The sequence below is a fragment of the Acipenser ruthenus genome, chromosome 31 (assembly GCF_902713425.1).
Source record: "Acipenser ruthenus chromosome 31, fAciRut3.2 maternal haplotype, whole genome shotgun sequence".
Taxonomy (NCBI): Eukaryota; Metazoa; Chordata; class Actinopteri; order Acipenseriformes; family Acipenseridae; genus Acipenser; species Acipenser ruthenus.
In genome coordinates this window covers 2295553-2309526 of record NC_081219.1, presented here as the reverse complement: position 1 = coordinate 2309526, position 13974 = coordinate 2295553, and the positions used below count along the sequence as shown (strand labels likewise).

The 13974-nt window shown below is 38.5% G+C and overlaps 1 protein-coding gene across 1 annotated transcript; it reads right to left on the bottom strand.

Annotated features, from left to right (window-relative positions):
* Nucleotides 1-12418: 12418 nt before the first annotated feature.
* LOC131702882 (histidine-rich glycoprotein-like) lies at nucleotides 12419-13414 on the bottom strand. The gene has a single exon (XM_059005201.1). The coding sequence runs from the start codon at nucleotides 13412-13414 to the stop codon at nucleotides 12419-12421; it is 996 nt and encodes a 331-aa protein (XP_058861184.1).
* Nucleotides 13415-13974: the final 560 nt, after the last annotated feature.

The window sequence follows — 13974 nt, the reverse complement described above, 5'->3', positions numbered from 1 at the left end:
TAAACTCTATGTTGTACTGTATGTCCTCTTTCTGAAACCTGGAAATACATTCAAGGAAAAGCAACTAGTTGTTAACATAACAAATGGTACAGGGCGCTTTGCATGGACATTTCCTTTTTCTGTGCTTCTTTCTCAAACTATGACTGATTTAGGATTTCAGTGGGTGTGACAGAGAAAGAATGAATCTTGGTTATAAATCTCCCTCCCGACCTGTGAGGGCGCTGTGTAAAGGGAACAGTGTGCCCTGGACTGGATGGTCTGACAATTCATTCCAGGGAAAGGTGGAAGTCGGGCAGCTAGAAAGGGGGCGGAGCCACAGTACACCAAGTCATCGCCCCAGACGGGAAGCGATGTGGCAATCGCGGATTGGAGGAAAAGTGATTGCTCTCGCTTACCAAGGGGGCGTGGCTGATGGTACAAAAGGGGATGTGGCTGAGCGAACTGCTCCTTTGTTATGGTTTGCGAGAGAACCATTGTACTCGTTTGTTCTTGTTAGACGACTAACACGTACCGGGAGCTGTCGCTAAAGGCCAGCACCAACCCGGACAGCACTGCACTACTGTTCACCAATAATTGTATTTCACCACTTGCACATTAGGACTCACTCTGGACTTGTGATCCGGTTTGTGTTGTGTGTGTGTGTTTATACTGTGTTTATTATTTTGGGACTGTAACCCGTGGTTTAAACTGTGCAATGCACATTGCTGTGTGTTGCCTGTGATTATTATTTGCGGTCGCCAGCATGACCTGGGTTACAATTAAATCAAATAAAGAATTGTTTGGACCGGGAACTCTGTTGTTTGCCATCTGTTAACGCATTACATCACCTCTACACCTGCACACTGCAAACCACTTTGCCACAGTGTGGTAAAGAGTGGACTGGATCACATTCTCACAATGTATCAGCAGAGAGGAAAGTAGCTAAATGCCACACTAGTCAATAAGTCTGTTTCTGGGGGCCAAATGACATCTGCAGCCCAAGATCAGAGAAGGTGGCTCAGACTATCAATGCACGTTATATAATGGTTTAAAATCGCTGTGGGAGAAATAACTTAGCTCTGCCAAGGGGTAGAGAGTGTCACTGTTATGAGAGATGCATGTAAAGGGGCCTCCTGCAACAACAACATCAACTGACACAATGATGCAATCACAAGAAGTTTGTGTCTTTATGACATTGAGAGCAGTGATTTCAGAACACAGGCAATGACTAAACATGTATGAAAGTGTACTGAGATTTTAGATTTAGATTTACTTGGATTGTATCTGCATGAAGTAGAACCTGTCATATCCTATCTTGTAAGCTATGATACCCTCTGTTAGCCAACTGACCTTTGGCGTGTGTCATTTATACATGCTGCTACCAACTGAACGGTATAGATGGAAACTGATCAATGCACATTTTATTATGGATCTAAATTAGTAAATTCAGCTCTTAGCAGGACAGACATGCTGTCACTTCACTTCATGTAAAACAAACTGCCAAGTCTAATCATGTTCAATAAAGAAAACAAGAAAGCAAGGGATTAATAGAATTATTACCGTTCAAAAGGTGAAACGAGGTTGTTTCTCCAAACTCCAAAACCAGTTTATTTTTGTGTGTCAGATTCATTTGGCAGAGACTGAGAAAGCACGGTAAAAACTGTTTATAAAATGCTGTTTTGTAAATTGCCAAATACTGCATTACAGTGCTTTGTTGTGCAATCATTTTCACTGATTTTCTTTGCATAGTATATGTGCAGTCCCGTACTTTGGTGTTCTAGACACACTGATGTGCCTGACAGTATTCATTGATAATGCCCCGATTACAATGTAGTATAATGTCTCCCTCTGAGATACAATATTTTGACATATAGGATGAACCCCTGGAATCAATTAAATCAGCTATGACTGCTTCTATTAAAAAGGACCACATTACAAAGAGGGGCCCCATAATATTGAAGAGGTCTGTGATATTTCAAGGTGAAGTTTGGCAAAGCTAATCAGATCGTATGGAGAGTTCAAGGCCGTTGTTAATTTGTGGCTGGAATTACAATAGAGCACACAATGCTGAACCTGCCTACAGCAATACAACAAAGTTGCAAGTGGATTCCTAATTTTGTACGCTACTGCATGTTGAGATGAGTTGAACATGACCTGTGTGTCCTTCATCACTATAATGAAAAAAAAAATGAAATTAGTTTTTCTAAAAATATAACAAGGCTTACCTAACTATACATAATAAGATTGTAATTCCATCAAGGAGTTCTGGCAAAAAAATCCTCACGAACAAAGCCTGCTGCCAATGTAAGATATTACAGGCTAGAACAATATTAGATGTATCTATCAAACAAATAGTTCTGTGCTACTATAAGAATCGTACAGTACTATACAATGAAATATTATAGGGGACTATAGGAATCATATAATATTATAGGAATACAAAAAAATGTTCTTAGGGGCAGGCAAGATCAAAAGATTAATCCATATCATTACCTTTTCCTAGTTGAATCCATATCATTACTTTTTTTTATTAACTTAGATGAAAATAACACCAGCCAAATTTAAATATAATTTTAATTTACAATACAAAATGAATAGACCTTTTTCTGAACTTCTGTATTTTTGGATTAAGATCAGTGATTTACAGAACCAAGTTTATTAGATTTCCAACCATTACCACTAAAAAGAGCAATCTACATCCATCCTGGACCTCAGGCAACTAAAGCATTCATCAAGCAAGTGACTGTACAAAGACATGCACATATAAAGAACACAGGTGTTTCTATATGAAACTAGTCTTTATATACTGTATATACAGGCTTAAAGAATTGAACACTTGGTCCTGAAGATATGTTTCTCTGTACGAACTCGTAACATTCATACTCCACTGATCAAATTGCCAATTCCAGGCCCATCACTGGTGATAATGGATCTGGGATTATGCAGTAAAGTGAAGTTGCATGTTTGTATGAGGGTATTAGTACAGCATCATTCTGGGTCCATCATCACACACTCAGGAACGCCATTCTACCCCTGTCTGATTAGATTTCTCCCTGCAGTAACTGCCTTCTTGTCGCTATACCTAAAGCCAAGGGCTGCTGCTCATAATTATACCCAGACATATACAATGTTAAAGGTTAAATAACTGTCCTCTTAGTACTTCTTTATTGACATGTGTGACAGGCTGACCGGGGTAAGGAGACTCAGAGTCAGGATGTGCAGGGAAAATAAAAGACTTTTACTCAAACAAAATACACAAAACAAAAGGCACAATGGCCAACCAAAAAGACAAACACAAAAACAGGCTCTAAACAAACTATACCAAAAATAACCACTCACTCTCTCATACAGGTCTTCTCACTCTCACAAACACTCACCAACTAACATACCCAACCACTCCCTTTTATACAGGTGCCTGGGCTAATTGGTCAATTCGCACCTCATTAGCCCAGGCACATTCCACACATTCCTCATACAAACTCACTGAACCACACCCCAAACTCACTCTAAAAAATACAAAAACCACAAAACCACCACAAAATAGGCTGCACCCCATCACACATGTCATCAATATGTAATTGGAATGAATACCTTTCCCTGCTAACCCGGCTGATGAGCTTCAGGCAGTATGCAGTGTCTCGCTTAGTTCTTATATTGCACTACATATTGTCCCATGATTCATTGCTGGACATGGCCTATTATTATTATTATTATTATTATTATTCAATGTGACATTCGCAGTCCTATAACTCTGTTATATACTGCTTAATTGTTAATTTAAGAATAAAGAAATCCAGCTATATTTGTTTTCTTTTCACAGTCAGTCTTTCTATTGCATTGTCATTTTCATTGAAGAGGGAAAAGGTGATAATGGGAATACCGTTGAGTGGCTGTGGGATGTGGCTGATTGTAAATTGACTTTGCAGTTGAAGGGAATTCCGAGTGGGGCCTCAGGTATGATAAGTGGGGACCGTATCAATATTGAGAATAATGAAGCATGTGTTCTGATTGGTTGAAATACCTTCAGTAGTCTATAATAAATAATATTACTTTCATACTGTATGTCTAAAAGCTAATAGCTATACAAATCCGACACAGGTTTTATTTTGTAATGTTTGGCACTGGATACAATCAGGCATGGTGCTGGCAGATAGGCACTGTGAGAGAGTCTTCAACTCTGCCCTCACCTGCCATCCAATTGTGGGCCTTTCTCAAGCAGAAAATGACAATCATGCTGAATTCTGTGGTGTTTTGTGCCAGATTTACAGTAAAGCCAGTCCTGTGCAGATGAAAGGCTTGTGAATTAGTAATGACACAACGTCTCTTGTAAACTCCATGACCACATGGCATCATCACTATTCCTTCAAGTTCTGTCCTGCTAAGTAAATACATATATCCTTCTGCCTTACAACTCATCCCACAACCTCCAACACAGAGTCTAAGTGCTGTGTTCAATGCGAAACGTACACTGCCTGTACACCAGGGTATCAGACAGATACATAAAGAATGAGCCATCTTTTGAAACATTCAGACCTTCAGGGAACTACAAAGGAAATTCCGTGGGTTGACTATCTGTGAAAACATTTAGTTGCTGTTGTCTCTTGTGTTGTGAAAAGCCACTTAAGAAAATCCCTGCCAGTGTCCTGACTGCCTCTACTCCATTTATTATGGGGGTAATTCACTTTGCTGATTTTACAAGACTGTACATCAACTTCGTTTGTCATCATTATGTGTATGCCAAAATACCTCCAAACTTAAAATCTTTGTCTTATTAAACCCAGTGACTGATGTGACATTTCTTGCTGTTTTTACAAAGTTATATGTAGTTGTTTTACAATAGCTGATCGTGTTGGGTTTATTTGCCTACTATTTTATGACACAAATAAGCAATGAGATGCTAGACCTAAAGGCTGTACCCTGGATTTAGCTGTAGGTCTTATTTACATTGTTCTAGAACTAGGTCTCATCAGAATATGCTCGTGAGCACAATTAAGATTGTTGGTGTTGTATTGGATAACATTACCCTTAGTTCCCAACTCAATGCAATACTTAGTTTAGAACAGTAGATTGGGCTAGTGCAAAACTGACGTTCTATTGGGAGATAGTACACAGTTGTCAGAAAAATCAATGTGGTTGATTTTTCTTACAAAACTGCTGTGCTTATTCTTAATTCCATTAGCGTCACTACACTGGGCACAGTCACTACTGTAGGTTTTAAAAACGGTTTATTAAGAAGTAGTTTTGTCAGGCTGTGGATCAAGTGCAGTATAAATGTGCTGGATTTTTTTAAATTTTCTTTTGCGTTTCAGTTGACATTAGTTGTTTTTTTTTTAGCTTCCACAACAAATCAAATTTAGTTTGAAGGCCAGCTAGTGCTTAATTTGAGCCGGATCCTGCCGGAACAGGATCCGGCACCTCTCAGATTTTACTTTTTTGGTTCCGGCACCTAATTTGCTTGGATCCGGTACCTCTCGCGGCATGATTTATTATTTTTTCCACTGTTTGCACTGTAAACATTCTAATAAAAGCGATTAGAGTTAAAGTTGCTTCTGCCTCCTCGTTATTTCTCCGGTCCCCCAGTAAAAGCGCATCCTATCCTGCCACACCGATTCCAGACCTGCTCTCTTATTTGTACATAGAGGTTATGGGGCGGGCCGGCGAGGTAAGTAACTGATCTTGAAACAGTGGTAGTCAGCTAGTGAGAGGTCCCTACGTGATCACGTCGCTACTGAATTTGAAACGTGTCGAGGGGAAAGGAAAGCCAAATCAAAAATGAGGGGGAAACTGCTCCTGATGGCGATGCCTTAGCTAGGAGCGCTGTCTGCGCTTAATCCCGCCAGTTCAGCATCACCACCGCCACGTCCTCCACTAGCTAGCAGGCCACTAGTGAGTCAGACTCGGCGGGAGAGGGGGACGGGGTCGGGGAGGACTAGTGATGGGCAGTTCGATTCTTTTTAGTGTCTCGATTCATTTGATTCATTTCGTTCATTTGATTCACTGATTCAATGACACAAAACCAATCAATGTAGACCGCATTAAGATTGTTTACGTAGGTTTATTTGAACCGGAAAGAACGAGTCGTTTACAAACTGCACATCACAAAAGCTAGGGAGAATCTATATTTGGTTGACTTGGTTCATAAACATTAAATTAAATATAGTTTAACAAAAAAATAATAATATATATTTAGAATACTGGAGATAACATAACAGTTTGAACCATTAGCATTGTTTAGCCATCAGTATCAATCTAATCTAATCTAATTTAATTTAATCTTTTAAAAAAATAGTCAATTGCATTTCTTATGTGTTTTTTTCTATACATTTGGAGTCACCCATTGTTTTTTACAACAACAAAAAAGAGAGGCTCAAGCGAGTGGTATTTGTGGAACTAATCCGTGGTATTTATTCAGCACAGAGCAAAACGCTGTTTGCCCAATTCCTCTTCTATCCAGTAAATCTTTGGGATTAGTCATGTGATCAATCACACGTTGAAGCACACCCATAACCGCAAAATGTATATTTTATAAAAACAACGTTTAGACGCGTATATATTTAGTATTTCTTAGTGTTTAACACAGTAAAATAACATTTAGAAAATGTATATTTAATGTGCGTGTAAAATATAATAGACGTTTAAGAACGTCATCCATTAGAATGTGCAATATCCTCCTAAAAGGTTGTTGTATTGTAGCTGATACTACGTGTCACCTTGTGGACTAAGGTGAATCGCCGTCATTATTAAATTATAAAATATTTAACCGTAGTTGTAAATCGTCATGTATAAAATACATTCATTCCTCAAGGTCAAATATGTAATCACAAGTTATATAATTAAGCCTTTGGTACAATAACGTTACAATACCAGTAGATGTTTGTATTTATTTATTTTGGAAATGAGATGTATATCTCAATTATTATTATTATTATTATTATTATTATTATTATTATTATTATTATTTAGTAATTTGGCTGACTTTACTCAAGATGACTTAGAAGTATTAATCATAGGGAGGGATGAAACTAGCAAAAGAGTGGGTGGAATGTACAGTAACGTCCTCTCCCTCCGACATAAAAAAAACAACAAAGAGCCCTCAGAAAAAAGGTTTTTGAACATGCCCGAACCAAGGCCCATTTAGTGGCAACAAGCATTGTAGCCAAGGCTAAAGATGACACCTTAACACAGGTTATAGTTACATTGCCTGGCTACATTGTGTTTGTCACTTTTTTCTCATGCGTTCCGGTACCTCAGAGCCCCCCCGGAACACCCCCCCTCTCGCGCTCACTATGTGTTCTAGGACCTCCCGATTTACAAATTAAGCACTGAGGACAGCACTTGAGATAGGAGTGGGTGGAACCCCTGCTGATAATCCATTGAAACTTTAGTGTTTAATTGAGTGTATCCCAAGGCCCTCACACTGTTCAACATGCACCGCTTCACCTGCAACAATTCACACATGACAGCTTCATTGTCTGACATGAACATCTTCCCTTACAAGTGCCAAAACCCACACTGTCGGAATCCCAGCAGCTACAGCTGCTAATGTGGGTAAGGCTTGGCCAAAGCCTATCAGGGATTTCTTTGCTCATGTATTGTCATTTTATTCAATAGGTCAACTGGAACTGAGCTAGCAGAACCAAAGGGGTGTCCTAGTGCATGTGATGGAGGTGTTGCTGGACAGATAAGCTCCTTCTGGCATGCTTAGCAATACAGTACTTGGCATAAAACATGCACACACACACATAAACAGCCTTCCAATCCCATGATAAAATCATATACTACTCAAGAGATATGTCCAATTCCTAGAAGATATTCAGAATAACTGTATTAAACAGCAGTGATAGATTTGACTTGCCAGCCCTGTAATAATCAGCCGCGTGGATGCTGGCATTCATACTGGCCATGTATGTGTAACTCATAGATCATAGCCATGGACTGACAGCCCCCAGCTGTGATGGACAAAGTTACCTAATAAGTGTCCAATGTAAAGCTACGAGCTGGTGTTAAATCTCAAACTTAAAAAAAAGAACGGGATGCCAAAAACTATTGTAAATTATACACCAAAAAATGACTGACTGGTTTCATGGTGCAGTTGAAAAAGTGCCATTGTTGTAACAGAAATTGATGGTCTTTCAATAATACTGCTAGAATGAAAGTGAAAAAAAAGATGTTATTGCTTTAATACACTATTTAAACACTTTAAAATGTCACGAAGGCTACAAACAAAGTGATCTCTTGTGTGTTTCATCTCCACCAACAAACACACTTCCCTTTAAAACATGTACAAAGTACAACAGGTAACAGGCTGCTGGAGTTCCTGTATGCAGACCAGCGCCTGGCTGGGACTCACGTACCCCCAGTGTCTAACAGCTCAAATCAAACAATGAGCCCTTCAAAACATAGCAAAGCTACATGTAGCTGTTCCTCACAATGAGGAGATGGGATCTTTCTGTTCTTGGTTGAAAGACAGATGTGATTTGACTCTCAATTTAATCATACATGTATCATTCACTGCAAAGTCAATACATTGATTCTTTTTTTTATTCACTCAAGTTTTTTGAGTGAACGAACTTTAAATATGAAATGGTCTAGACACTCATATTGTAATTTTGTTATATCTGTTTTGCTACCTTATTAAGTCCCATTCACAAAATACCAAAACACTTGACCAGTTTATTGTTGTAACATTTCAGCTGCTCAGTACATCGTATTCCCAGGGTGGGCATCTTGTTGCTGTGGATTGTTGTTTTGTGAATTTCTGTAAACTGATCCCAGATCAATTAGAAATTACGTTGAAAATGTTGTGATAGAGCCTGCTACACCGATGCTGCATTTAAAACTCATTTTCGGATGGAGCAAGCAACATTCAAGGTAGGCTATGTCATGTTTATTTTAATAATACTAATAGTAATTATAATATTTATAATAATAATAATGAAGTTAATGTCACTCTCCCCCTTTTTTAAAATAAAAAAGAAATGTTGTAACTGTGCAGGGGTAGCAAAACTATGAGAATAATAGCGTTTAACATTCCTATCTTTAGTAACATAATAAAAATACTACAGTATGTGACCATAAGTTTATATTTATTTACAATAACATTTATAAATGTGTGCAGCCATTACAAAACATAAGACTGTTTACTTCTTGTACGTGTGGAAATGTATGAAAAACGTCACTTTTTTAAAGCAAACAAGATTTACACATTAACAATGACTACAACATAGACAATAATGTACTTAACACAGATATTTTGTTCAAATGTGACCGCACTTTGCACACTGGTAGGTCACCTCCGCCATTTTGACACGCCCACAGAGTCAGCACATTGCAGAGTGTTTTTTTGTAACAAGGCATTCAATAGAAAACGTTATGGAACGTTGTGTAGCGCTCTGGCTATTGAACGCACCCCCGATCTTCCCTGTGTTACATATGTCTATGGCAGGCAACTTAAATAAGAGCCGCTCCTGATCACAACTAAAAGCACCTTAACATAGTGGGACAATAAAAATGGGTTTAAAATGTATTTTGAAGCTACTTATTCTTTAAGGATTTCTATTAGTCATCAAATATGAACCAGACAAATTAAATAAATAGATAAAAAAACTAGAGTAATAAATAATGTTGCTAATAAGGATTGGGTAGGTGTGCTAGGTGCTGAGAGAATCAGATAGCTAAGGACCAGATTATGCAACCAATCCATCTTGAAAACAAAAGCATGCAAGTCGAGTAGCTAACATAGGAAGAAGGGTGAAAGGAAAGATTTGAGTAATGGATCGACCGAAATACAAGAGACAGATTTTCCACATGCCTCCCGGAAACACAGCTAATACTGTACTTGACTTGAATAATTTAAGTCTATCTCAATATGCAAAATTAATCTATAACTGTAGCATATGCATATATGTACCAAGGTCATAAATCACAGTGTAATTCAAGTGATGCAAAATAAATCAATTATCTGATTGCAAACTCTCTCAATATATTATTAAGAACACGCATATGTAAAGAATTGCAACAAGATACCTCATCACAATGATTTATTACATAAATTACATTTTCTTTATTCCCTCTTTTATCAAAAATGTGAACATAATTTAGAGAAATACTTCTGCATCATATCCATCTGCTGTGCACCGTGTACTTTATTAATTCCTGTTAATTTTATCGTGGCTCATTGAGAATATGGAATACAATTCAAATCACAATTTGTTATGTCGAGAGTACAAGATAAATGATCTCAACAGAATGTTTTGAAATGGCAAGGTCCTGAGATGTTATCTTGTGCCATCCCCATGCCACAACCTCAGTTTGTGTGCCAAGTACTGCAGGTACCAATCCAAAATGCATTTTTCATGCAGTATTTCTATGCTGATATGGACATAATTAACATGAGAAACTATACAAAAAGACATGCATAGATGCTAGAGTTGAGTGAAAGTAAATCCAGCTTCTCTTTAGCAAGCCTCAGGTGCCTCCATTAGGCTATACAGGAACGTGTCAGGTTTCCTATTTGAAGGTAGTTGGGATGATAAAAGTAATGTTGCAAGATATGCATTGAAAGAAAAATGATTTTGCCTTTTCTTGTGTTATATTTACACTTCATTAATAAGCAATGTTTGCTTCTCCACTGTACTGGAACTGTTTAAATGTCGCTACACCCAACCCAGTAGCATGCATTTTCACTGATAATACCCATTCCCTCAGAATTTTTGTTCACTGCCTGAAAGCTGATTTCTTTTGTTATATCACATTTCTGTCGCTCCATGGAGATTTCGTTAGTTAGTGAGTTAGTGAGTTAGCTCGCTCAATTAGGTAATCTGGTGAGAATTGATTCACCTGTCTGGACTGGAAGCTTCATCCTTCTGGCAAACAATACTGTACACTTACCCCATGAATGACAGGTTTGTTTGAGCAGCTGGTTACTGGTTGGCCATGGATGTGCTTGAGTTGTGTGGCAGGATGGCTCGCAGTGGTGAGGTGTGGTGACGTCACGGACCAGGAAGTAACTGAATCAAAACAGTGGATGGGTGGGTGAAGCTGAATGCTACTGCACTCAGCGTATTTAATAAATAAATAAACAAAACAAAATATTTAAACAATCAACAAAACAAAGGGCACGAGGGCCAAACGAATCAGACAGACAAACAAGTAAGTGTCGTGCTGGCTAATCCAGCACGTTTTAGCAATTGTTAAATTCTGTCTTCTCTCTATCTCCCCGTACCTCCTCTCTGTACACCCAACCCCACAGCACGGACAGCTGCAGGTTCTTATACTCTGGCCGAGGGGTTAACTGGCTGTTAATTATCTTATTACCCTTCGGCCACAGTCTGCACGCGTTTGGTAAGGATGCATGACTGTCAGCTAGTTAAATAATCAGTAGCTGATCAGTCATGCATCCTCACAGGGTTTTTAAATATATAAACAATAAGAAATACGCGGCGTTGTTATCCGCGCCGCAAACAATAATACCAATAATAATAAATAAATACATAGGGGCGGGACACTCCGCCACAGTTGGCAATTATTACCGATTCACACTGCACATTTCCCCATTGACACATCCTCATAATCTATACTACCTATATCTAATCTATAACCTATATCTCATCTATAATGCTGCACTTTTCTTTTCACTGAATCTAGTAATAATTACACATGGCTATGACAGATCTTAGAATGTAATAACCATGCATAAATACTTTAGCATTGGTTTGGATGACCTTTCAGGGGGCGGTAAGCAAACTGGACAGTCAACAAGAACTCTTATTATTCAGATGACACAGATTGCTTAATTATACTGCTGTAACCTTAAACCACTTTGCAAGATATCTAGTTTGGTTCATTTGTTTTGCACCATAACATTGTTTATGTAGGCCAGCAAATACAAGGATGAGACATTGCATCTTCTAATGCTATTTTTTAATGTATTTATTCATATACCGGAACAGGGAATCATTTTAATCTTTGCAACTTCAAATCTAACTTTCAGAGGTGGGCTGCAAATCTAATATCTTTGTTAAAAGTTAGCAGAGCATGGTCTGCACTGTTTTGCAGTACAGATTGTATTTGATTTCAAAGTCAAGCTTGGTTTTCAAAAGTTTTGTGAAGTGCACAATAATACACATCTATGGATGGCAGAAGCAGAGACAGAGGCACACTGATCCAGTTGATGACCAAAACAATTTGCTCGATTGTGCCCAGTGTAGTAAACCCTATCACATATTGCTGTTACTCCTTAAAGAGTTATTGTACTGTACACTGCCCCTTTAAGAGGCCAGTGACCCCAGCCTTCTGAGAGCTCATTGACATTGACAGATAACGATAACCCAGGGTATATTTGTACTTTTGTGTCTTGCAAATAAACATAAAAAAGATGCTCCCAAGGTGTAGTATTTCATTGGTTAGCAAATTAGGTGCCAGTACTGTGAATAAGTCCTTATGACCTAGATTGATGGTCTCTGCTCATATCCATTGAAGAGTGATGGTCTCTGCTCTTATCCATTAAAGAATGATGGTGTCTGCTCATATCCATTGAAGAATGATGGTCTCTGCTCATATCCATTGAAGAATGACGGTGTCTGCTCATATCCAGTGAAGAATGATGGTCTCTGCTCATATCCATTGAAGAATGATGGTCTCTGCTCATATCCATTGAAGAATGATGGTCTCTGCTCATATCCATTGAAGAATGATGGTCTCTGCTCATATCCATTGAAGAATGATGGTCTCTGCTCATATCCATTGAAGAATGATGGTTTCTGCTCATATCCATTGAAGAATGATGGTGTCTGCTCATATCCAGTGAAGAATGATGGTGTCTGCTCATATCCAGTGAAGAATGATGGTGTATGCTCATATCCATTGAAGAATGATGGTCTCTGCTCATATCCATTGAAGAATGATGGTCTCTGCTCATATCCATTGAAGAATGATGGTCTCTGCTTTTATCCATTGAAGAATGATGGTCTCTGCTCATATCCATTGAAGAATGATGGTTTCTGCTCATATCCATTGAAGAATGATGGTGTCTGCTCATATCCAGTGAAGAATGATGGTGTCTGCTCATATCCAGTGAAGAATGATGGTGTATGCTCATATCCATTGAAGAATGATGGTCTCTGCTCATATCCATTGAAGAATGATGGTCTCTGCTCATATCCAGTGAAGAATGATGGTCTCTGCTCATATCCATTGAAGATTGATGGTCTCTGCTCATATCCATTGAAGAATGATGGTCTCTGCTCATATCCATTGAAGAATGATGGTCTCTGCTCATATCCAGTGAAGAATGATGGTCTCTGCTCATATCCATTGAAGATTGATGGTCTCTGCTCATATCCATTGAAGAATGATGGTCTCTGCTCATATCCATTGAAGAATGATGGTCTCTGCTCATATCCATTGAAGAATGATGGTCTCTGCTTTCATCCATTGAAGAATGATGGTCTCAGCTCATATCCATTGAAGAATGATGGTTTCTGCTCATATCCAGTGAAGAATGATGGTGTCTGCTCATATCCATTGAAGAATGATGGTGTCTACTCATATCCAGTGAAGAATGATGGTCTCTGCTCATATCCATTGAAGAATGATGGTCTCTGCTCATATCCATTGAAGAATGATAGTCTCTGCTCATATCCATTGAAGAATGATGGTGTCTGCTCATATCCAGTGAAGAATGATGGTGTCTGCTCATATCCATTGAAGAATTATGGTCTCTGCTCCTATCCATTGAAGAATGATGGTGTCTGCTCATATCCATTGAAGAATGATGGTCTCTGGTCATATCCATTGAAGAATGATGGTCTCTGCTCATATCCATTGAAGAATGATGGTCTCTGCTCTTATCCATTGAAGAATGATGGTACTCTAGAGCTGGTGATGTGATGAGATACAACACGGAGAAGTGTTGACTTTATCTAAGGTACGGCTACACTGAAGACTTGTGTCAAAACGTTTGTTAACAAACCTATTTTTTTAAAAAAATCATTT

Coding starts and splice junctions, on each gene's coding strand:
- LOC131702882 (XM_059005201.1), bottom strand. CDS start 13,414: ATGGATGAAAGCAGAGACCATCATTCTTCAATGGATATGAGCAGAGAC.